The following is a 26,587-nucleotide window of genomic DNA, read 5'->3' on the forward strand; positions in this document are numbered from 1 at the left end:
TACCAGAGCAACTGGCACTAGCCAACAACGTTTCGCTAGTGCGTGTGTGTGCATTTTGGTTATAATCTCTGCGTATTTTGCTAATGATTAAAACGTAAAAACGTAGTCCTATACGCGCACGAGTTTTAATTAATTAAAAAAAAGATCGCTAATACATACACACTTACATCATGTACCTGGTGGTCTTCTTCCCGCGGAAGCAATAGTAGTTTCGTCGCTCCATCTTAACCGGGACCGAGTCGGAAGATCGCCGCTCAGCAGTGCCGCACCTCAGATGACAGGTCTTGCGTGACTCACGAAGTTCCTTCGATTTTCGGTACTGGCGGTGGTGATGGCGTTGGCAATGGTGACGATCCGTCGCCGCTAACTACCCCCGACTGTAGGTACGAATCGCGTGATCACGTCTGCCCCGTAGGCCAGCAACGACACCCCTTTTGGCGGCGACGGCAATAGGCCCGGCGGCGGTGGCTGAAGTTGCCGCTGAACCTCCTGCTGCTGCTCCTGTGGGGTACAAGATACAACAGAGTGTGGGTGTGGGTCCAACCGGTGTGGATTAGCGCTTTTGAGAGGAGCCGACGGAAAAAAAAAACGGCAAACGGGCAGCTGGACATATATGGGTTTGGAGAAGTATCTCTAGACTGATGATGGGGTGTTTCGGTTGGCTCGGGGAGGATGCGATCGCAGTGTGGTAAAAGTGACCGGAGTGGGAGAGTCCTTCGAAAATCTGCAAAACGATTTCACCTTGTTCGGTTGAGTAGTTTGTTTGGGATGCATTCTCGAATTTTGGAAGATGAACTGAAGCAGTCTCAAAGCACAAGTGGGTGTAATCGTACTTTTTTTTTGGCAGTTATTTTAAAAACAGATTACTTAATAAAACAAAAAAAAAAGTTTAATGATTAATGAAACATGAAATAGCATTACAATGTCAATAGCTAGGGTCCTTGCAACTTCCCTCACTAAGATTTCCTTATCCCTGGCAGACCTGCAATCAATACTTTTTCACGATTTTCAGAAAGATATCACGTTGCACTTCTTGGTGCACTCCCCACAGAATCTACGACAAAGAGTCGAAGAGGACGAATGGATTATAATAAGCCGAATGAAATTTAAAGGTGGACCAATGGTTGAATGTAATTTAAAAGGATGATTAATTTGAAGAAAGACAGCTTATCGGCAATCAGTTTGCCTGCACTGTTGCATCGCAAGCCGTTCGAGCAAGTTTCCCCACGACAACCGTCACAAGAAGAAGTTTGGCGGTAGCAAATCAGACACATGCACTTCTCTAGCCAATGCAGTTTCAAGACTCACCGGCCATAAGGAGGGCTACTGTTCCTGTTTCGCATCCAAGCCGAGTTCTAAATCGTTCAAGGGGAAGTAGGAAAACAAAAGCTACCATGGATTGTAACTGTAAAGAACGTGATGCTCAGCCGGCGCTATGTGGAGACGGCGATCAACGGAGTTCCAGTTTAAATGCAGCTGGCCTCGGGTTCGGACATAACCATTATATCCAGGCAGAACTCCACCGGACTGTTACGTGCAAACAGATTCCGGAGACAGACTAAACATCGAGGCCATGTTCTGAGCAACGTGAACTATCGGCGGAGCTCATAAGGAAGGTAATTGCTACGTTTGTTGTGCTGACCTTTCCCTGAATGTTCTAGGCTCAGATCTAATGGATGAGTTTGGGCTCTGGTACGTACCATTTACATCATTCTGCAAGCTTGTCGGTAGCTAACAACCAGATCAGCAGGTAGTCGAATTGAAGACCAATTTACCCGATTTTCAAGTCTGACCTCAGCCAGTATTCAAGCCCAAGCGGCCAGTTTCGTACAACATGGAGGCCGTAGTTGAAGACGAGCTGAAGCGGCTTGAGGATTTGGGTATCATCACATCAGTGACGTATGCAGATTGGGCAGCTCCCATCGTAGTTGCCCGCAAGCCGGATCGCTCCGTGCGCATTTGTTCGGACTTCTCCACCGGATTAAACAATGCGCTCGAATCAAACAAACAGACATATTCAATCGGATCAGAGCGTAAAATTATTGCTTGCTTAGAGCAGGCGGATCCATATCTCTATTTCCGAGCCCCATAGAGCAACTTATGCCGCACCGGAAGTAGCTAAACGGGGTTGGGGAATGAGAACGCAACAAAAAATAAATCATGAGTTTTCATATTTGACGCCTCACTAAAACTCTGCTCTGGAACGCTATTTTGTTTGCTTGTGATTCTGCTGCTTTGGTTCACACTTTTTCCGTTTACATTTTGTGGTTCAGTTTACGTTTCACTTTGTGGTTCAGTGGATTTGATTGCGTTTTGTGAGGATGAATACCAATGCAAGAGGTGAAAGCTGGACATCCGAATAAGATACGGCGCTTTGTCTTGCGTGGTTGGATGTGTCCCAGGACTCCATCACAGGAACAAATCAGAAGGCAGAAACGCAACAGCAGTAGTCTAAGGATCCTAGCATTCCAGGAAATCCACGATTACGCAAAAACCTCTCCACATCGTCAGGTGTCGGATAGCGTAGGTACTTGGGGCCGTAAATACGAACAGTGGTTTTACAAAACTCCACAAGAGATTTCAGCGCTGTTGTCTCTGTCATCCTGATGTATTCATGCATGCCATATGCAAGCTGACGGATTGCGGCGGTGCATTTTTAAAGGCCAGTTAATCCTAGTTTACTAGCTACATCAGGCTTTTGCACGCAGCAGTAAGGATTCGCGGCTTCTATTTCTGCAACAATCTTCGTAAACAAGTTTCGGGACATTCGACTGCACCACGGAAAATAAACGTGCTGACTGAGCTACTAACTGAGTGCTCTGCTGTCAGTGACTCGTTTGCTTCCCAATCATTCAGACTCTCACGAGGCAAGGCAGATGCCAGTTCATATTCATATGAAAATAACTCATTGAACCTGACTGTTTTGCTCACTGATTCGGATGGCGAATTGCACGATGTTTAACTACTTAGATCTTTCGGATGCTTATCTGTAAGATGATATCGACGAGGAAAGCAGGAAGCTCGTTACCATCAACACCCACAAGGGGCTCTATCGTTTCAATCGGCCTTCCCCCGGTGTCAAGCAGGCATGTCTAAACGCAACACTACACTGCGTACTGCCTTTTTTACACACCACCAAGAGCACTGAGTTGTACGCTCCGTACCAGTGCTCGATAGAAAACACCAAAAGCAGCAAACAAGGCACTGGTACCGGTGCCCGTGCATAATTGTTTGCACCGGTGTATGGATCTTCGGCAAGCACCAAAGCCGAGTGTTTCTGACTTCGGGAAACACCGCAGTCGAGTGTTTTCGATTTCGGAAAACACGCTTGCTACTCGCAGGAATTTTCTTTGGGAGACTTATGAAAGATTATCTTGTTACAAAAGGTAGCTTTTAAACGCGTCTAGAGCTGATAGACAAGTGGTCGAAACACTGGTCTGATAATACCAATGTCAATAGATCGATTTCGATATGTCACTGTCTAGTTTTTTCTGTCAACATTATTTTCAAAATGTAATCTATGAAATTCATTTTGATTTCTTTCTTGGCTAAAAAGCATTACGCAATCTTATGAATATTATGAACTCAAAGGATCATCTACAAGGATTATTAAAAATACGCAAATCACCCACTTCGCAAGAGCGTGTTTCTGTTGCCGTCCACCCACTGGTATTTATTGGCTTTATGTTAACTAATTGAGCTGATTGTTTTCACACGATTTGAGTCAATCTAATAATGATAACTTCTATCCAACAACAACAAAACAGCTACCATGGCTGATATGGAGCTAGTAGAAGGTAGAATGCGATCCTTCTTGAGCGCGTTTTTATTTAGGGGTAAACAGCCCAAAATGCACCTCGCGCAAATCGCTCGATGCGATTTTTCATAGCATTCCCGTTTTTAATTCATAAATTGGACAAGTTACAGTGCTAGTTTAGTACTTTACCTAGCATTTCGGCAAAATTAAGAGTGGAATAGCTATGAAAAATCAAAACGGGCGTTTGGCCCGGGGTGCATTTCGGGCTGTTCTACTCTACATGAATGGTGAGTAGTTCTGTTCACCCACCGCTATTTGGGTGTTTACATCTGTGCTGGTATGCTGATGCTAGTGAACTAAAGCTGTACTTATAAATAGTCAGCATAATGTAAACAGGACGTCAGCATCTACCAGCATGAGATTTCAGGAGCCTCTGAAATTCGTGCTAGTTAGTTGAGTTGGTTGAGCTAGTGAACCAGCATATATTATTTATTATCTAATAGTGAACCAGCATATAATATATTACATATTATGTAAACACCTCATATATCTCCACTAGTATTCAATCAGTTGAGCTGTTTGGTTGGGTTGGAGATAAGTTATGATTATTATATTGACTCTAATCAAATTAAATCAATCAGCTAAATTATTTAATATAAAGCCAAGAAATACCAGTGGGTGGACGGCAACAGCAACACGCTCTTCCGAAGTGGGTGATTTGTGTATTCTTAATAATCCTGGTAGTTGATACCTTGAGCTCATAAGCTTTATAATATTGCGTTATGCTTTTTAACCAAAAGAAATCAAAATGAATTTCATAGATTTACCTCATGAAAATAAAATAAGATTGGTAGGGACACAGACTGGAATCGAACCATGGACATTGGCATCATGGAAGTGTTGCTTTGACCACTTGTCTATCAGCTTTAGTCGAGACAGTAGATGCTAAAGGTGTATATAAGCTACGATAATCTTTCTGAAGTCGCCCAAAGAAAATTCCTACAAGCAGCAAGCGTGTTTTCCGAAATCGAAAACGGCTGCGGTGTTTCCCGAAGTCAGAAACACTCGGCTTTGGTGCTTGCCGAAGATCCATACACCGGTGCAAACAAATTATGCACGGGCACCGGTACCGGTGCCTTGTTCGCTGCGTTTGGTGTTTTCTATCGAGCACTGGTACAGAGCGTAAAACTCAATGCTCTTGGTGGTGTGTTTGTAGGCAAAACTGCCACCCGTGCAAAAGGGTTCAGTGTTTTTACCATGGCTGGTGTCAAGTGTACACCCGGCGCTTTCCAGCAGATCATGGATCATGGATGCCATGCTAGGTGGACTCCCGTGTACATCTCCGTATCTCGACGACATCCTTGACAGTGGCCGCAACGCCGAGGAACACAAACAGAATCTGTAGCGTGTTCTATAGCGCCTTCAAGAGTATGGATTCACGGTAGAATACGAAAAATGCCGATTCTTCATACGCCAGGTGAAATACTTGGGCCAGCTTCAGGATACGGAGGGCATTGCTTCCTCCTCACGATGTTCCTTCGCTTCGTTCGTACTTAGGTGCGATAAACTATTACGGAAAATACAGTCGGGAAATGCGTACACCACGTCAACCGCTGCTAAATGAGCTGCTAAAGGAGGGTTCCAACTACCAGTGGTCCGACGCTTGCCAGTGTTCATTTTATCGTTTCAAGGAAATCCTCCAGTCACCGCTCATGCTGACGCACTATAATCATAGAGGTAACTCTAAGACCACTGGGTCCCGAAGAAAATCATTATTATTTTTGGCTCACTCAGTACCAGAACAACGGTCCCAAGCAGTCCCAAGCTATTTCACTCACCCCTGCATGTTCTGCATGAATCCACACACCCCTGATGTTATCTGTCAAACTTTCATAGCGAATCAAAACAAACATAGTGTAGTAATAGAATTTCAACTAGAATAGGGTACGTTAATCGTTTGCTTGGGACCAATAGGCTACTAAAGTGGTGAGCCAATTTAAAATCGTTAGTTTCGTATTGATTGTTGCTATAATCCTCGCCTTGAAATAGTTGTGTATGCAGATGCGTCGAATGTGGGCATTGATGCTCGCATTGCACACCAATTTCACACCGACCACAAACCGCTGCTAGCGATTTTCGGTTCAAAGCCTGGAATACCTCCGTTCACAGCTAACCGACTTCACTATGCTTCTGTATGACATCCGGATCGAGTACATTTCCACTGACCATTTCGGACATGCAGACATCCTTTCCCGCCTAATCAACTCACATATTAAGCCGGACGAGGACTTCATCATTGCGTTGATTGAGGTTGAAACTGTCATCTGCAACATCGTCTGCCAGTCCATCGATCATCTTCCCATATTGTACAAGACGATAGCGAATGAGACCAGCCTATAGTCGCTATATTCATAGTCTGGCGGATAGAATCTCGGGAACCAATTGAGCTGTCAAATAGCGTAACCAATCGAGCAAATCATGACCAACAACAGAAAAGAGCACCTCAGCTATTGCGAACAAAACTTCGGAAACCCTCGTGACTCAAGGCTCGCCTACGCCAACTAACACCATTTTTGGGTTGAGGAAAGTTTCCCCTATCCGATGATGCAAAATTTCCGGAACGGGCCGCTCTCAGAAAAGTTATGCGAGACTCTGGTATGGCCTGTTCTGAGTCTTGCCAGGACAACCTGAGTTCGGTGGTCAGGGGGGTCTTGCCATCTTCGTGTGTCAGCCTTCACTTTTCTAAGGAAAATGCTAGTTGATTGGGACCATGTATTTCACCATAAGTCCCAGATTTTGTTGGCAACCCAATTTTTCCAGGTCCCTCGATGGAACCTCCTTGGTGAACAGTTGGGCTCGTCTTCCAGAAGCCGCTAGATGATCCGCCTCCGTATTACCACGAATGCCGCAGTGGCCCGGAATCCATACAAAAGTAGTGTTTCTGGGGGCATATCGCTGAATGGCTTGGATCCATGAGTGCTTAATAGAGTCTGAGTTGAGGGCTAAAACTACACTTGCGGAGTCCGTAAATACGGCAATCGGCTTGTTTGAGGGAGTGGTAGCAGCAATAAAAGCCGAGAATATAGTGTACTGGTCTGGAAGTCGATGAAGTACGTACATTTGGGGCCCGTGATGCCGATGCCAACCCCTTCACGGGAAACCGATCCATCGGAGTAACGGATAGTGTGGTTGCAGTCGCGACGGATCTCACAAGTGCCGTAGAGTTGGATCCTGCCTTGAACTTCTTCTTTATCACCAAGTCGATAATGGGCCCGGGCAGGTTCCAATCTCTGGTTCCACACCAATGTATGCTAGACACCGGGGGGAGCTCCAGATTGGCCGTGGCTGAAAGGAGTTGTTTGGCCTCGGTAAGGAGGAAAACTCCTTCATCTGAGCCAGCTGTCTTCTCCTCGAAGCTAATTGATCGGTTGCAGATGGTCTGAGTAACTAGAAGGTTGAATGGTAGTACTCCACTTTCCACGCAAGCTGCAATTGCAGGCGTGGATGGTAGTAGGCCGGATGAGATACGGATAGCTTGGTGGTATGCAGAGGCTAGTTTCGTAATAAGTTGTTCGCGAGCGAGACAGGTATCTTCGATTCCATAAAGGAGACGTGATTCTAAAATTGTTCTAGCAACTCGAAGACGAATGGGCCGGTTACTGCCTGGGTGTCGACCTGCGATGGATCGTAGCAGATTAAGACGTGTCTTGCAGGCGTTCTTGACTTCGTCGAAGTGGGCAGAAAAGGTCAAATATCGGTCAATTCGAACTCCGAGGATACGGGCTGACCTCCTGATGGGAATAGCTGTACCATTGATACAGATGGGAGTGTTAAGGACGGCATGATGGTGAGAGCAGAGCATTTTTCGGCTGAGAGTTGGAAGCCAGTCAGTGATGTCCACAGGGAGACTGCCCTTGTGCCAGCGCCCATCTTTCTACGTAGCGCCTTTATGGTTTTGTGATTGATCAGAAGGATAATGTCGTCCGCGTACACAAAGATGTAAATTTCCTTAGGAAGGTTAACGAAAACTCCATTCATACAAATTAAGAAAAAGGTGACCCGGATAACCGAACCCTGTGGTGCACCAGGATTGACGACGAAAGAATAATCAACGTTTTATTTATAAAAGTTGATAATCCCTTTTCAATTGTTGGTCTACAATATATGAATTGGTTCCGCTTTTTGATAGATCGAAATTCTATCCGCCAGACTATGAATATAGCGACTATAGACCACCCAGGTTCGGACATTGCAGAAAGTAATGGATTTCGTATACAAGGGCTGGCCAAGTGATGTCAAGTCTCTCTCCAGAACACCTGAGGACCAGCAGTTCTTTGCACGTCGACATTTGCTGTATGCGGCCCACAAAGCCCTGATGTACAGTGACCGGATCGTAGTTCCGAAGAAGCTGCACCAGAAAATTCAGCAACAGCACAGAGGACACCCAGGGATCGATCGCATGCGTTCACTAGCGCGCAATTTCGATTATTGGCCCAATATCGATGACCAAATCACCACGCTAGTACGCGCTTGTCAGGAATGCGCTTCGGTCGCAAAAGCTGACACTAAGACAAAACTTGAATCGTGGCCGACCCCAGATAAACCTTGGCAGATTTCGCTGGTCCCATCAACGACACACACTTCCTACTAGTGATGAATTCATTCTCCAAATGGCCAGAAATCATTCCGACCAAACGCATAACCACCGCTGCCTCAGTGTCGAGTCTTCAAAAGTTCTTCGGAACATTTGATATGCCGGAAGTAGGGCTGGAAAGTGCCTTAGAGCGTTTGCATAGCAACATTGTGCATGCATCTCATAACACTCGACAAAGAGTGTGTGGTTCTCTCATTTGCTTTGCACACTCTTTTCCAACTAATTTTTGAGAAAGCGATCCACACAATGAGCGGTACACTCAGTGCGGTGCAGGGAGCGAATATAATACAAGAAGCGCCCATGTCTTCTTTGAGTTCTTTGCAGACTTTGCTTACCACTACTACATGCATAGGAGATGAAGAAGTGCATAACGAAGAAGAATTTGGTCTTTTTGCTGGGTTTCCCATTTGCACTTACGCAGGGTGAAAGACAAGCAAACTTTGTGTTTGCTTGATTCTCACACAGAACCATCAGTACATTTCGCGCATTGAGTGATCAGATGACAGCCGTGGCCGGAAGTTTTGGTGACCAACCACGGTCCGCAGCTTACTAGCGACACCTTCGAGGAATTCTGTGAGGCAAACGGGATAATGCATCTCAAAACGGCACCGTTCCACCCCCAAGGCAACGGACAGGCGGAACGCTTCGTTGACACCTTTAAAAGGAGGGTCAAGTAGATTCAGGCTTGAGGGGAAGGGCCTGGACGAAGCACTCGATATCTTCCTAAATTGCTACAGATCTATTATACCCTGTCGTAGTGCGCCTGGTGGGAAATCACCTGCTCAAATCCTGCTTGGCCGACCCATGCGACTAGCTTTCCAAATAGCTTCAAGACATCACAATTATGGGTATTTCTAGAGAGGACTCAACCATCTGGAATTTAAATAAAGTGGTGCTTTGATGATAAGTTTGAAATAGTGGAAGAATTTGTGTATTGCGCATTTTGCACCAAAGTAGACTCCTGCGCTTAAAATAGGTACTCAATTTGCACATATGTACTAGTGTTGATAGAACTTTGAAAACTATCTGAGGGATTTTTTTCTGAGGGATTATTTTTGGTGCGTGACCACCCGCAATATCTTAGTGACCTGCAACAATGGCGTTACCGGCGAGGTGCAAATAGGGCTTATTACAGATTGCGTAACCTTGTGTAACACATTGATAATTCCGATAGCCATGACTCGTGGGCGTTGAAAGAAGCTAGCGGTAGTGCTTTCGGAATTTTAAAGTGTTAAGTGCTGCGAACTATGTGAAAAATTAGAAAAACTGAAATAGTGGAAAATGATTCTCCGTTCGGCGTTGATATATATGATTATTAGATATAGATTGTTACAGTAGCCCATCAAGTAAATAACTATTGGAACTTATCGATTGGATTGAAGTTTGTCAATCCCCCCGCAGTACGTTAATGAACAGAAACTTTTCAACCAGAGAAAACCGAAAATGGCTTTGGAATTCTAAATGGAGCGACCGTTCGATCTTCCGCCAACAGCTCGATCTTGAGACATCGTGTTGATGCTGGGGAAATACGAAAAAGTTACGCCGAGTATCTTTGATGACGGCATTGAAAACATGTGCTTCATATGTAAATTGGATACCGGATAGATTTCTGCTAGAAGAGAAAAAAAAACCTGCAACTATATAAAAAGAGAAAAACGAAAAGAAAGAGAAGAAGGAGGACTATAGTCGAAATGAGCGACTTGAAAAAAGAAAGTAAAATTATTAGGAATCAAGCAATTCAATCATGTGACAGTGAGGTCAAATGGGGGTATTCTGCGACAAATTTATGGCTTGTACTGGTGTCCCCCCGTTGGATTTTGGTTTTAGTCTTGTAAATCATGGTTAGCTCTTGACGGATGTTTTAAAACTTTGATAGAACTTACAATGTTGCTTGAGATGTTTAGCTCAGATGGCATAATACAAGTTATGACGAGCAAACATTTCATTGGTTCACTTACCCATGTAATCATTCCAAACTTATGTTTTTTGCAGCCTGGCGTCGGTTTCAGTCTTGACCGCCTGTCAACATTTTGATCCTAAAATTTCACAACGTAAGACACTATTGGTTCACAAAAAGACAATAATCGTGTTCAAATAAGAATTGGTTCGACAAAAAGGTTAATTGGTCATTTCTAAATTTAAAACTGTAATCAGAAATGGCTTTTTTCTAGTTTCACTGTCAGTCTTACCCGATATTATGTAAGCCCTCCTCCGTCATTCTGCTGAAATAAGCATATCAACTTAAGTAATCAAACTTACTAAGAACGATCATTGTACTGCAGCTTGTGCTCTGAGACCAATCAGCCGCAATTTGTTCTAAAATTATGTTTTAAAATATCAGTCTTATGTGTAGCAGTACTCAAAGATCCCATTGCCAAGAACAAGAGTTAGTGAAATATCGGTTAGCAAAATAATAAATCCAGACTTCATCCACGGTTCACCCGGAAGGCCACTTACGCTACCGTTCATCATGCATCCTTGCTCCCCGCCCACCCCCCGTCACACCACACCAGAGAAGCGGAAAGTACCGAAGAGAAGACCCCCATTGTATTGTGTACGTGGCTTAGACGAGCGAAAACGATCCTAAAACGGGAAAGAACAAAAGTGTTGTCCCACCGGGGGAGGGAAAACGAATGGTAAAGAGAAAGAGAAAAAGAAAAAAGAGAAACCGAAAACGAAAAAGAGAAAAAAGAACAAATGTGGACATTCATTAGAACCGGGTCTCGGATGATCTATGCGTAGTATAGTATTGGGTAGATTGGCTGAAAATTCAGGGAGTTAGGACCAGACCGTGATGGTGATGACCGAAGCGGCTGCTGCGAGATCCGACACATGTTGAGGAGGAGAGGGCTTTATATGAATCGTTACTTACCTCTGCTTTCGCCGTTTCTCTTCTTCATCGAGGTGATAGTCTTGCGGGAGCTGGTTGGCTTCCGCGTACGTTTCGATTTCACCGGACTGTAGTCCATGTCCCGGGTGTCATCATCGTCGAAGAAGTCATCCTCATCGTCCGGATATACTCGCCGACCGGAGTAGATTCCGTGGCCGTTGGTTGCTGCGACAGTGCCATTGACTGCTGCCGCTCCGTTGTGTAGGGAAGAGGAACGTGAATTGGAGGACAGGACCGAGCGGCTGCTGTTGGAGAAGGTTCGTATCACCCGTTTCCGGGATGATTTACGCTTCGGAGTTGCATTAGGTGAGCAGTCGGAATAATCCGAAGCAACGCTCACCACCGTACTTGCGGACGCGACCGAGGTTGCCGAATGACTTGAACTGCAGGAAGATTCGTCCACTTGGCAGTAGTCTTCGTCGTCACTGTACCGCTTTTGGGACGATTTGCGGGATCGTTTCTGCTGCAGATCATCCTGGTACGTAATGCTGCGAGCGGTCGGTCGTATCCGTTCCCGAAGGCCGGACTTACGACGCTTCATTAGCCGATATTGCTGCTGCTGATCCTGGTGGTGCTGTTGCTGCTGCTGCTGCAGAGGAGCTTCGTGGGAGGAATAATCCACGTCTCCGTAATACGGCTTGTGGTGGTGGTGGTTGTTATTATTATTATTGTTATTTCTGGCTATCACAGGAACTTTTGTGTTGTTGCCGGCGTTGGCTTTTGAGTAGAGTTTTCCGGCCTTTGGCCGATCCCGGTTCAGTCTTGGTCGACCGCGTGGTCTCGGTGGACCACGCGATTCTCGGCTTTCGTACTCCGAGCTTTCCTGATCGTTAAAATCACTATCCTTCTGGTCGCTGCTCTCCGAGGGCAAGGTTCGTCTGCGACCGCTGCGTGGTTTGCCTGAGGAGGAGATTGAATAAAATGGGAAGTGAGATGTGGTGTTGTGTGGTGGTTTAAACTAACAGGCACATATTTGGGGTTCCGAGGCCACGGTTATTAATTCATGGAGACTTCATATGAATTCCAACCACGGTGTAAACTGGCTCACTAATGCTGAGCTTCATGATCGTCATCACCAGAAGCCAATATTAACAGCAAATCGAGAACGTAAAATGATTGTGGGTAGGACACACACACAACGAAAGCTTGAGCTTGATTGACCGCCCACGGTTGCTACTCTGTTATTGCCAGATCAGCTGTAATTACACAGAGAACCAATAGACGATTCATGGGACTAGCAATCATCCACAATGTGTAAAAACTGGTGATCTCAAATTAGACAATACCAGCGCCGGCCGCGCCCGAACACAGGTCAAGAAAGGAATGGGAAGGAATGTGTTGACGTGACACTCGCTTTGATGGAAGCCAAGAACACCTCTGCACTTCCACGAGGAATCACTGGGATGTTGGATAAGAGGGTTGGGTTTGCAGCAGGGTTCGTTTTGGTAAACGATAAGCTGAATTGATGTCCTAACGATCATATAACGCGAAGGAGCTTGGGATTAAAACCACGTTCTTCTGCTCAGTAAGCAAAAACGTTTGCCACTAGGCAGACGAGCACCTTTTTAATCATCGAGTTGCTGTTATTACCATGTAGTCATATTATTAAATAAAACGATTGACGAATCTTGAATATGGATGGGCCTGAGATTAGACTCATGATGTTCTGTTCAGTAAACAAAAACGGTTGCTCTAAGTTGTTGTAACCATTCAAAACCGGCGCCTTCGACAACAACAAGTTACGCAAAATACACGATACACAAGCGATTTTTACCATAAATCTCTTTAATATGAAAGGACCTGGAACCGCGTAAGGACACACCTAACAACACAACAAAAACTGATCGGTCAAGTATGGGGGTAAGACACACACACAACGAAACGGTAGAAACTAATGCAAGCAATCCCCAACTGGCAAAGTTATCCTAGCAAACTTCAAAACTGTCCCTGTTTGTTAAATTCAGTGCTCTTTATCAGCGCACTTCACCACTTACCTATCACTTCCGAAGCTTCCGACGCGGCTCCGTCCTCGTCGTCCTTCAGCTCCTGCTCATTCGCACGTAGGGTTTCCTCATCTTCCTCTTCGGCATCATTAATAAAATCACTATCACTTTCTTCTTTTCTACTAATCGCGGCGGCTTTGGTCGTTCGACCCAACTTTCGTGATACCTGCTTTTTACCCTGAGTTAATTTTCTCCTATCATGGATCTGCTCTTCTTCCTCTTCTTCTTCGCCATCCACGTCGTCGTTACCGGAATCCGCTTCCACTGCATCTTCTTCTTCTTCTTCTTCCTCATCCTCATCTTCTTGCAATGTCACTTCTTCCTCATCTTCGTCTTCTTCTTCACTCTCACTACCATTTTCTTCTACTTCCTCCTCATCATCTTCTTCCTGTTGCTCATCTTCCTCGTCCTCTTTGTCATCGGGCGGTTCCTTCACTTCGTTGGTCAACCCGCTCGCGCCGTTGATATCCTTCATGAGTTGCGATTGCCGCTTCCTCAGGATATCCATCATCGGTTTGGTGTACCCTTTGATGTAGTCTTCGCTCTCCATGTATTCCATAGGGTTCTCCTTCTTGTTCTCCAGCTCCCGTATCGCGTACGTCGGATTGCCGCTGTACCTAATCACAACCTCTTCCATCTGATCAGCCCGCTCGAATTCCTTCTCCGCCCGCTCCCGCGCAATCTGGTCCGGGTCGGTGCTGAGGATCTCGGACCAGCAAAACTTCTTCTCCTTCTTCGCCGTGGTGCCGTTCGTTTTCCCATTGGCGGGCGTTCGGGTGCTGTCCCGCTTGGAGCGGAGATTTTTCGGCGAAGTTGTCTTGTTGTGCAACGTACTTTCGCGATACGGGAGGACGCCCAGCTTCATTAACGATTTGACGTGATTGATTTTGTTGGTGATTTCCGCTTCGTCCTGTCCGGTCAACCTTTGGCTGAGTTTGGCGATGTCCTCCACGATCAGCTTGAGATGGGCTTTCGGTTTGTAGCCGATCCGTTGCAGTTCCTGGAAGAAGAGCGACCTAAGGTAGTCGTAGTCCGGCCGCTCGTCGTACGTTAGACCACCGACGTAGTGCAGGAATTCGCCCAGGTATTTGGGACAGTCCTCGCCGTAGATGGTTTTCAGCATCTCGCGGACGTCGGTCATAAAGTACTCCTTCATACGGTGCACCTGCTCCGGTTGGTTGAGCATCTTTTCGTCCTTCCATGGGAGGAACCCGCGGCTCCAGAAGATGAGATTGTAACTGGGGGAAAAACGGGAAAAATTGGATAAGATTAAACAGAAGACACGGGTTGGTGATTTCAAATTTTCGATTTTGCTCACACTCCAAATCACGTCCCGATTATAATCTCAGAATTTTAGCTCATTTTATGATTGCACTGGAATAGCATTGATGTTTAAATGGAAATGATTTAGGTACCATGCGAAAAGTGAAGTTGTTCACTTCGTCTCAACCTTTCGCCATGGTATTGCCAGCGCCGTACTCAGGATATTTATTTAAGTGGCGAACTCTTATCACATTCCATTAGGGTAGCGTAATAGAGTAAGATATATCGCAACAAATACCTGTTTTATCTATCAAGGAGTAGAAGTTGTTCCACCAACGCCCCGACAAGACAACTCATAGAAGCTACATTCAAATTGAGGTGGTTCGCTGTGAGATCCTTATTCTCGCTACCATTTCAAAACTTAAAGTGCACAAATATTAGCTTCCACGACATGTACTATAATTAAATTGTTACTCCACGTTTGCTGCGCTGCAGCATACATGCAGTAGCAATTTCAGGTGAAATGGAACTCTAATTTCCGAGATTTGTGTAATTGAAAATTCGAAGTGGAAGTGCATTTGGCGGCCATTTGTGGACTCTACAAGGAATCACCTTAAAATCCAAGTTCATAATTTTTTCTGGGTTCTTGAAACTTTCCTGCTGTTCTTAGAACTTCTTTGATGTTCGCAGAACGTCTCTGAATTTGGCAATATTTTGCTGGAATTAGCAGATTTTTCTTAAAGGTCACAGTACTTTCCAGATGTTATTAAATGTTCCCTGCGGTTCGCAGAACGTCTTCAAAGTTTGCAGAACTTTCAAGACGTTCGAAGAAGTTTTTTTATTGCTGTAGAGCTTTCATGGAGTCTGCAGAGCTACAATAAAGTTCTTATCATGGCTAAGAGTTCTCAGAACTCTCTTAAAGTTCGTAGAGAATACCGGAAGGACATTGAACTTCCCTAAAGCTCGTAAAACGTCCCTGAAATTTGCGGAATTTTCCTGAAGTTTGTAGAACTTCTCTGAAGATTGTAGAACTTCTTTCTCTGAAGTTCAATCAACTTCTTTGAATTTGGTTGAATATCTCTGTTACTCGAGAGTTTGCAAGAATGTTCGCAGAACTTTATTGAATTTCATAAAATTGTCCCCGAGTTCGGAAATCTTCATTGAAGTTCGTAGAACTTTCCTGGAGTTTGTAGAACTTACATGTGTTCACAGACGTTCTCTCAAGTTCGCAGAATTTACTTATAATTCGCCAAACGTATCCTGAAGTTTGTAGACCGCCCTAAAGTTTGCAGAACTAGAACTGAAGTTTAGAATTTCGCTTGATGTCCCTGAAGCTCGCAGATTTTTCAAAAAAACTACGCTGAAGTTTGCAGAACATCAGATAATTTCGGATATTTCCGACCAGAATTCCAGCACTTCACGACAGATTCCAGACGGGGATAAAAATTCTCAACCTAGATTCGAGACGTTTCGGATCATGATTCCACTCGTTTCCGACAAAGATTCCAGACTTTCCCGACGGCGTTCCAGGCGTTCCCATACATGATTACAGTTGTTCACGACGGAGATTCCAGACATAACCAACGAAACTTCCAAACAATTTCAACGAAGATTCCAGACGTTTCCGAAGATTATTCCAGACACTCCAGAGGGAGATTCCAGACTTCTTTGTTTAATCTTTATTAAGGAGATTTTAAGCCTTTCGCTAGTTCATCTCCGTGATTCCAGACGGTTCCCAATGGAGATTCCAGATATTCCTAGACCTTCTCGACTTGGATTCCAGACGTTCTAGGCTATGATTCGAGACGTTCCAGAAGATGCTTCCAGACGTTCCCGAACATGATTCACAACGTTTCCGATAGAAATTTAAAACTTTCCTAACTTGGCTTGCAGTCGCTCCCGAACATCATTCAAGTCGTTCCCGACGAAAATTCCAGACATTTCCGATGAAGATTCCGAACGATTTCAACGAAGATGCCAGGCGTTCGCTACTTAGATACTAGACCATCCCGAAGTTCTTGATAAAGATTCAAGACGCACCCGACGGAGGTTTCAGATGTTCCCGAATTTGATTCCAGACACTCCAGATGGAGATTACAAACGTTCTAGACGGAGATTTAAAATGATTCCAGCTGTTCCCGAAGAAGATTCCAGACGTTCTCGACTTGGATGCAAGACGTTACAGACTTACATTCGAAACGTTCCCGACGGAGTTTCCAGGCGTTCCTGACGGACATGATTCCACACGTTTCCGACAGATTACAGACTTTCGCGACGAAATTCTGACACTTTCCGAATTTGGACTCCAGTCTTTCCCGAACATGATTACAGATCTTTACGACGGAGATTCCAGACATTTCCGAAGAAGATTTCAAACATTTTCTACGGAGATTCCAGACGTTCCCGAAGATGATTTTAGACGTTCTTGACGAGAATTCCGAACGTTCCCGATGGAGATTCCAGATGATCCAGAAGATGATTCTAGACCTTCTCGACTCCAGACGTTCTAGGCTACGATTGGAAACGTTCCCGGCGGAGGTTTCCAGACGTTCCCGAACATGATTCAAAACGTTTCCGACAGATTCCAAACGTTCCCGACGGAGGTTTCCAGACGTTCCCGAAGTAGATTCCAGACACTCCAGCACACTTGGATTCCAGACGTTCCAGCCTTAAATTCGAAACGTTCTCGACGGCGATTCCAGATGATCCGGTTGATGATTCCAGACGTTCCAGAACATGATTCCACACGTTTCTGACAGAATCCCGACTTTCCCGATGGAAATTTGACTTTTCCCGAACTTGGATTCCAGCCATTCCCGAACATCATTGGAGACGTTCCCAATGAAGATTCCGAACGTTTTCAACGAAGATGCCAGACGTTCCCTACTTAGACACCAGACGTTCCCGAAGTTCTTGACAAATATTCGAGACGTTCCCGAAGTTGATTCCAGACACTCCATATGGAGATTCCAAACGATCCAGGCGGATATTTAAAATGATCCCGAAGATGATTCCAAGCGTTCTCGACTTGGATTCCAGACGTTCCAAACTTAGATTCGAGATGTTCCCGACGAAGTTTCCAGGCGTTCCCGCCGGCGATTCCATATGATCCTGAAGATCATTCCAGCCGTTCCCGAACGTCATTCGAAACGTTCCCGAAGATGATGCCAGACGTTCCCGAAAATGATTCCAGATGATCCCGAAGGAGATTCTAGACGCTCCAGAAGATGATTCCCGACTTTCCAGACTTAGATTCGAGACGTTCTCGACTTAGGCTTCATATCGTTCTCGAAAGTGATTCAAGACAATCCCGAAGGAGATTCCAAACGATCCCGACGAAGGGCCCAGACGTTCCTTGAGATGATTCCGATGTTTGCGAAGAAGATTCCACACATTCCATACTTAGATTTGAGAAATTCCCAACTTAGGCTTCAGACGATCCAGAAAATGATTCCAGACGATCCCGACGGAGATTCAAGACGCTCGTGAAGATGATTCCAAACGTTCTCGGTGGTTCAGAATGACGGTCCTGAATATAATTCTAGACGTCCGCGACTTGGATTTCAGACGTTCCCGAAGATGATTCCAGGCGCTCCATACGGAGATTCCAGATGTTCTCGAAGACGATTTCAGACTTTCAAGACGGAGATTCCAGAAGTTCCCGAAGACGATTTCAGACGACCCTGACGGAAGCTCCGGACGTTTCCGAAAAGAATATCAAATCTTATCTTTCTTATCTTTCTTTATTAAAGATAGGATATCAAATGTTCTCGACTTGGAATCCAGGTTTTTTGACTTCAAGGCCGACGGAGGCATCAGACGTTCCCGAAGATGATTCCAACTTCCTCTGACTTCATTGGTTTATTCTCCAGAAATTTTGTTTAAGAAGATATTCTTTCAACTTATCTAGAACATTTTTTCTGTATTCCCCTGAAAGTAACTTAAGGACAAGGTTGATAGAATCCACAAATGCCCGTTGTTATGGCTGATTTGCCTTGTAAAATCAACTATGATAGCGGCCTTTTCTGTCTTTAATTTTTCTTGGAATTTGTTTTATTAGGATGGTTTTCTTCATTGAAGAGGGGCTGTCCATAAACTACGTAGACAGTTTATGGGGGGGGAGGGGTCGACAATTATCCACGGCTCATACAAATTTTAAAATTATTGTATGGACAATTGTTTACGCAGGGGGAGGGGGGTGGTCAAGAATCCCAAAAAACTGTCTACGTAGTTTATGAACAGACCCAGAGACTTTCAAGGACCCCCCAAGAAGCAGAGTTTGTTTTTTTATTAAAGGGGATTTTGGGAACCCGGAAGGGACTTCCACTGTTATTTGGGGCCTCCCCCCAAGGATTGGTGGCCCTTCAGAAGGGAGTGCCGTAAGCTGTCTTTGCTGTCGATAGTCGTTTGGTATTTGTCGATATTGTCGGGTCGTTTACCTTGGGGTGTTGTTTTCGTTGCGTTGGTCGGTTGAACGAGTTCTTGTCTGGTCGTGATATATTTGAATGTTTAGTTCGTTGTCCTTGTGGGGGTAGAAGTGGTCCTGGTTTGTGGACAGCAGACTTTGTGAAGGGGTGCACTGTCGAAAGTAGTGTCGTGTTCTGTCCGATTAAATTGCATCGAAGAGGCCGGCTTCTCGGAGAAAACCTTCGAGGGCCGCAATTCTGGCCGGGTCATCCCGGATGCTTCCAGCAATGTCGTATTACATGCGTGGGCCCTCGTATTGAGGACAGTGGATGGCATGTTCGACGGAGTGATATATTTGGCACGCCTCGCTTATCTTTAGAAAAGGGCCGGTGTACGATATGCGGGTGTGGCCCGTTCACTTGCATTTAATGGTTATTAGGATCCTCCCATCGGACGATGTCTTCTTTAACCTTCCGGATGAAAGACTTTCTGGCGTCGTTCCAACCACCACTCCTCAATGCGAGCGGAAGAGACAGGAGTCCCACAGGGTTCCGTCATTGTGGTCACTATTTTCCTGGTCGCAATGAACGGGATCTTTGAGGCTCCTTTTCCAAAGGAGATTTATATTTTCGTTTATGCAGACGACGTAATTGTCTTGGCAATTGGCCGTACCCTCTTAGCCCTACATAGGAAACTTCAGGCAGCTGTATCAACCACACAAAGGTGGGCGTCCCAGGTGGGATTCGTGCTCTCAGCCGACAAAAGCGTAGTCTCTCACATCTGCCGATACTCACACCGTCCATTACAATCAACCATTAAGTGTGATGGTACCACAATACCTTTCCGGAAGACAGTCACAATACTTAGGGTGCTCTTGGACCGGACGTTAAGCTTCGCTCCTCATTTGAACAATGTACGGAACAGCTGCCGCACAAGACTTAGCTCGTTGCGGACACTTTCCAGCCCTCATCGTAGTAACAACAGGAACATTATTCTAAGGATAGCAACAGCCATCGTCAATAGTAAAATCTTCTACGGAATTGAGATTTTCTGTACGGCTAGTGACCTCTACATTACGCGGCTAGGTCCCACTTATAATCAAGCAATTCGTATTGCAATTGGGCTCCTACCGTCCACTCCTGCGGACTCGGCATGTGTTGAATTCGGTGCCCTGCCTTGCCGGTACCAAGTTGCCGAGACCCTGGTAAGCAGAACAATAAGATATTTGGAGAAGACTGCAGGAAACGAAGAAGTCTGTCTCCTCAGAGAGGAGAACAGAGCTCTAAGGAACCAGTGTCGAGACTACATTGGACCGGAACCAGAGGATGAACAGAACCAAGCCTTCACGTTGACCTCTCGGTTGCTAGACGATTCCAGGCTGGTAACAACTCGCGATGAATGCACGCATACGTGACTGAACTGCTTCGTACGAAATACTCCGACCACCACCACAGATATACGGATGGCTCTAAGACCTTGGGAAGAGTCGGCCTTGGAATTGCAGATCCCGCTGCCAGTTTTTTCTTCCGACTCCTGGACCAGTGCTCTGTGTTCTCTGCCGAAAGTGCGGCAATCTTCCACGCCATTACCATGCACGCCAGCAAACCGTTCTGTATCCTTTCGGACTCTGCAAGTGTTCTAACAGCTTTGGAATCCCAGACATCCAGACATCCTTGGATCCAAGGGATCCAACTGGAAGCTCCGTCGTACACTACCTTCCTATGGATCCCCGGGCATTGCGGGCTGGCTACTAAAACCGTTCCAGGACTTGATATCTAGACTTGGATGAAGTTCAAACTTCGGAATGCTTACCACCAAGTGGCAAGATTCCCCGAACCGTCATGACCAACTGATTCTTTCTCGTCTCCGCTCAGGACATACTCGGACGACCCACCATATGGGAAGTGCGACTTCGTTCCGAAAACACTGTGATATTTGCAACACAAAGATGACGGTAGAGCACCTCTTAGAGAATTGCCCAGCTTTCCAGGGAATTAAGGATCGTTATGGGATACCGACGAACATTAGAAGCGCCTTGGCCTATGGCCCTTCAACCGAAGCAGCTGTTATATGTTTCATCAAGGACGCCAACATGTATAAGAACATCTGACCTCACTGACAAGAACCAACCATAACCGACCCACTGCATCGAACCAGGACCAACCGCTATAACGGACTCTGAATACACCACCATAACAATTAACCAAACCAGGAACATCTACTGACTACGACAGCACCTCGACAGTCAACTCTGATAAACAAATACTCTGTTACTAGGGAGGTCTCTTCTGGACGGTCCACTTCTCTTAATTAGTGGGTCCCTTCTGGATACCCCACCTCATTAACTCTATAACTAGTCGGTCCCTTATGACTCCCCACCGCTATTTCAAACTCTGTCACTAGGGGGGACCACTTCTTTATTCCCCAATATTCGTTAAGAGATGAACCAGCCTCTGGCTGAAAGTCGCGCTAATAAAGATAACCTAACCTAGCGTCGTTCCATGCGGAGGCCCACGAGTCGTTCAAAGCTTTGTCGACCCACTTTTTCAGGTCTGCAGCTAGTACTGTATCGGTGTATGCCGTGGCCTGCCTGCCAGAGGCCGCCAGGTGGCGTTTTATTTTACGAATTCCTCTGGAAGGTTCTTCTGACTTTCACCGGATTATTCCATTCATGCTACTGCTACTCCTGGAAGTTTATTCCGATTTTCCCCAGAAGGTGTTCTGACTTCCTCCTGTAGTTTTTAATGACTTCATCTGGGAGTTTTTCTCTTTCAGACTTGCTCTGAAAGTTTCTTCTGACTGACATTTGACAATTCATTCAATTTCTCCTGGAAGCTCCTTCCGAGTTCCCCCAGAAGTTCTGCTGACCTGACCCGAAAGTGTCTGTCGACTTCCTCTGGGATTTTCTCTAAACTTTCCATGAAAGTTTCTTCCGTCTTGACCCGGAAATTTCTTCCGACTTTTCCTGAAGTTTATCTTCCGACAGAGTGGGTCATCTTCCTCTGGAAGTTTCTTCCAACATTCTCTCGGATTTTCTCTAACTTCACTGGAAGTTCTTCTAACATCTCCAAAAAGTATCCATCAGCTTCCACTGGAAATTTTTCTTAATTTATTGATAGTTCTTGACAGAGTATGTGTGGCCTAACTTTAAAAAAAATGTCTATTTAGCATACCTTTTTAAGCTGTCTAGCAGGAAACGAACTAGTTTCCCTAGAATTGGGAAACGCAGTTTTTGGTGATTAGATTGAATTAGCGAAAATGTATTCCCATTCGTCATTTTTACAAAATCTCCCCATACACAACAACTGGTCTGTTCGCTTATTTAAGTTCCATGAGTTCGTCACCACCCAAGTAATCACCAAGTCCGCTAATAGCCCGATAATCGCCTTATGTGCAATATAAGGTTAATATTAGGGCTTCCATACTTTTTATTAGCCATATATTAGCTTAATATTGCAAAAAGAGCGATTAGCGGGCTTGATGGTTACTTGGGCATCCTTGCCAAACGGTTCGGATTCAAACGATTACTCAGTCTTTCAACTTCAATCTGATTACATTTTCATGACTGAGCAAACCTGAAATGTACGCAATGTAAAATACGGCTGATTTCGAGATGCCGATAATAGAATAGCTGGTTAACACGCAGTTTAAATTGAAAGGTTGTTGCCAAAGAAAAGGAGGCGGCCGACAATAGTCTCACTCACTTGAGAAGTTTGGGGTTGTTCATGAACTACGTAGACTCTTTAGGGGGGGCTGACAAATATCTACGGTTCATACAAATTTCTAAACAATTCTAAAACCTCTAAAAATGTGTCTACGTAGTTTATGAACAGCCCCTTTGGAGCGTTGTAAAAACGTTTTCAAACCGTTTTGGACAGTGTTGGTGATTGGAATGAATAGAATAGCAACCCGAGCAAAGTGGTTAACAAAATGAAAGCAAATCGATATTAAAGTGTGCAGTTCCTATCATAATGAAAACTCATTTTGATTTCAAATGTTGCGACATAAGTCTGATATCATATTGTGTGTGTGTGTGCGCGCGCGTGTGTGTGTGTGTGTGTGTGTGCGTGTGTGTGTGTGTGCGTGTGTGTATGTGCGCGTGTGTGTGTGTGCGTGTGTGTGTGTGTGTGTGTGTGTGTGTGAGTGTGCGTGTGTGTATGTGCGCGTGTGTGTGTGTGTGTGCTAAAAAATTGCTAATAGAAGTGCAGACGCAGCTTAGATTGACGAGAATACGTAAATTCTCCACTTATTGGGTTCTTTAATTTTGATAAATAAATCGGTTTTTATATATCACTAGCTGAGTGTGCCCGGTCTTGCTCGGGATTCAATATTAGCTTGAGTTTATGCGCCGATTTAAAAAAAAGCATGCTATATTGTACGTAGCCCCCCCCCCCTATTATCTAAGGGGCTACCCCCTATGATTATCTCCTTATACCCCCACACTCGCCCCCACATGCCTAATTTGGTTCCATTTGCTTGATTAGTTCTCGAGTTATGCAGAAATTTCTGTTTCATTTGTATGACAGACAGACAGACAGACAGACAGACAGACAGACAGACAGACAGACAGACAGACAGACAGACAGACAGACAGACAGACAGACAGACAGACAGACAGACAGACAGACAGACAGACAGACAGACAGACAGACAGACAGACAGACAGACAGACAGACAGACAGACAGACAGACAGACAGACAGACAGACAGACAGACAGACAGACAGACAGACAGACAGACAGACAGACAGACAGACAGACAGACAGACAGACAGACAGACAGACAGACAGACAGACAGACAGACAGACAGACAGACAGACAGACAGACAGACAGACAGACAGACAGACAGACAGACAGACAGACAGACAGACAGACAGACAGACAGACAGACAGACAGACAGACAGACAGACAGACAGACAGACAGACAGACAGACAGACAGACAGACAGACAGGTCTGAAAGAGCTTCGTTTTCTGAGCATAGCGATATTTTTTTCGAACCCACACACTTTCATCTCGATTTTTAAATCAAGATTTAAAGCAAAATAATAACTTCACTGTTTGATAATAAACTGACAAACTGACAGCTTGCTCCCATACAAAGTGACCCCGAGGAGTGCTAATAAGGTGATTTTTGCAAATGTAATCGTACTTATTTAAAATAGTTCCAGTGTACCAAAATTGATGAACTTTAGGGTTTAGGTTCCATTTTTAATGCAAATTACGAATATTCATTTACCTCAATACCCTTAAAGAACCCAATTGAAAATGTTTTATTATTCTTTATTAACCTTTCAGAGCACGCGCAAACTTGTGTAACATTTCACTCGTGCATTGCATTAAATACAACAGTATGCATTTTTCACTTTGAGGGCACTTAATGAAACCTGACATGGGTATTAAATTTCATGAAACATGTTGAGTTTGACATTGAGCGAGTTCCAAATTCAGTAGGGTTCTTAATTTTAGCTGCACCGAATACCTACGCCGCAAAAACGAAAACGACAATAGTTTGGGAGGGTGAGTTTTTATTTGTTTCAGTTTCAAGATGGGCCCTTCTGACTTGTTTCACCTGTTAAAATATGAATTTTCAACGACAGAACTGCAAACTGTTCCATTTTGAGTACGTTTTGGATCCACCTTGGAACTTTAGTGGTGTCTCTAAAACAAATTCCGAAAGTTTGTTGAACATGCGTACAATTCAATTGCACTAGAAATCTCAGAAGTACACCAAGCTTGAATAAGTCTTCGTCATTTGCAATAGTTCTCTGAACTTAACCCTGATGTTCCCTGTAAACCAGGTTCATCCTCCAAGTCAACTGGATCCATCTTGAATATTCTTCAGATAGTGATATCGACTGTAGACTTGAAGCCAGACCTGGGGCTCACTGGGGAAATAGAAACAAATAATTGTGAATCCCTCAACCAGTTTTCAACTTGACAGCTCGAAAGCCTTTCACTAATTGGGCTATGGGGCTAGCCCAAAGACCGAAAGTTGAGTTGACTTTCTTCAATATACAACCAAATAAACAATATTTTCACCGGAACTAACATTGAAATACTTGAATACAGGCACTTACCCTAAACACTCCAAATCACTTCGCCTCGCATGCGCACCCATGTGCGCATCCCTCGAAGTGAACTCCAGTGTTCCATCGTGGGCCCGACGTTGGTCCATGCAGAACGGCCTATGCTGACCGGCACTGTCGATGAACTTCGACGCCAGGCCAAAATCAATCAGGTGGATCCGTTCCTCCAAGGGACCAACACCGCCCTGCTTGCTGCGTTTCTTCTTGTGGTCCTCCTCCCTATCGCACGCCGCCACCTTGGCTTCCACCTTAAATGCCGTCCCTTTACGACTGATCTGCACATCGATCTGCTTGAAATTTTCGCCCATATTCTTGGTCGTAATGTGATAGAAGAACGATTTGCTGCTGTCCCCATCCGTCTTCCACTTGCGCTTTTTCTTGCTATTCTTCAAATCCTCATCGTCGCTATCGTCCCGGTAGACAATGTTCTTCAACGGTCGTAGATAATGGGACTTGACCATGTTCTGGTAGGTTTCGGAATCGGCCGCCCCGCTGCCCCGACAGGATCGAACCGGATTCGATCCGCTAAATTCTACAGATTTCTTCACCATAACCGTCGGTGTCGAAAGAAACCCAGAGTAATCCGCGCCGGCAGCTGCAGTCTTCTTTTTATTTGGCGATTTTTCACTGTTGTTTGCACAGTAGCTGTTGGTCAGCTTTGCACTCATGACATTGGCCAGCTCCGAAACGGGAACCTTCCCGATCATCAAATTCTCCGCTTTGATGTCCGAATGGACGTAGCCCTTGTCGTGCAGGTGCTCCAGGACATCCAAAATCTGGCAAGCGACGATGGGAATACTTTTCGGATCGACCCGTTTGTTCTTGATCAGCGAGTGCAGATCCCGTTGGTAGCGTTTCAGGATCAGGAAACGATAGCGTTCGTTCTTGAAGTAGTGCGAACCGGAGGCGATGTACTCCGGCATGCCCGGTGGAATGGGATTGGTTTCTGGTTTGAAACAAGCGACAGGAGATTCATTACTTCCGGTACTTTCAGATGACGAATAACCATACAAACCTGATCGCTTAGCCGTATTGAGCAGCGCGTGAATCTCCACAAACAGTGGCCCATTGGAGTGGGGTTCGATTTTAACCACGTACTTGGCATTTTCACTAGTGACCGGCTTGAAGACGTCATCCGACGCGAGAAAGATCTCCCCAAAGCTGCCTTTACCTATGTTTCGAATGGAAGAAAAATTTACTTGCTTTTTCTATAGACATAATCGAAGTTGTTACTAACCAATCGGCTTCCCGATGCGCCAGTCCTTGAGCGTCAAATCCGTCAGAATGGTGCCATCGACAAACTCCCTGGTGAGGGTGAAGCTAACATTCAACGCCGGACTGCAGCTGGTGGGCGTTTCGAAGGCCACCTTCTGCCGTTTCTGGGGAGTTTCGTACTGGTGAGTTTCGCTGTCCACAGCATGTCGCTTGCCCATATTATTCTGCGATTGCGAATTTGTGTACTGTTGTCGTTTTTCGCCCTGTTGGCGACCAAGAAGAGAGGTTTTTGATCTTTTCCCTTGGTCG

General features: G+C 45.2%; 1 protein-coding gene across 2 annotated transcripts; it reads right to left on the bottom strand.

The window, feature by feature from the left end:
* On the bottom strand, window positions 1–26,496 carry bsd (back seat driver). Of its 2 annotated transcripts, none has more exons than XM_065234583.1 (6): window positions 26,301–26,496; window positions 26,079–26,234; window positions 25,055–26,009; window positions 13,296–14,542; window positions 11,284–12,201; window positions 1–501 (listed from the first exon to the last, which is right to left on the bottom strand). In XM_065234583.1, exons 1-6 carry the CDS (start codon window positions 26,494–26,496, stop codon window positions 368–370), a joined length of 3,606 nt encoding a protein of 1,201 aa, XP_065090655.1. In that variant the 3' UTR covers window positions 1–367. The 2 variants fall into 2 exon arrangements, with proteins under 2 accessions (XP_065090655.1, XP_065090656.1); XM_065234584.1 differs by lacking the exon at window positions 1–501 and adding an exon at window positions 10,960–10,994.
* Window positions 26,497–26,587: the final 91 nt, after the last annotated feature.

The sequence above is a fragment of the Ochlerotatus camptorhynchus genome, unplaced genomic scaffold (assembly GCF_037179485.1).
Source record: "Ochlerotatus camptorhynchus isolate MF236.1 unplaced genomic scaffold, CSIRO-AGI_Acam_v1.1 ptg000434l, whole genome shotgun sequence".
Taxonomy (NCBI): Eukaryota; Metazoa; Arthropoda; class Insecta; order Diptera; family Culicidae; genus Ochlerotatus; species Ochlerotatus camptorhynchus.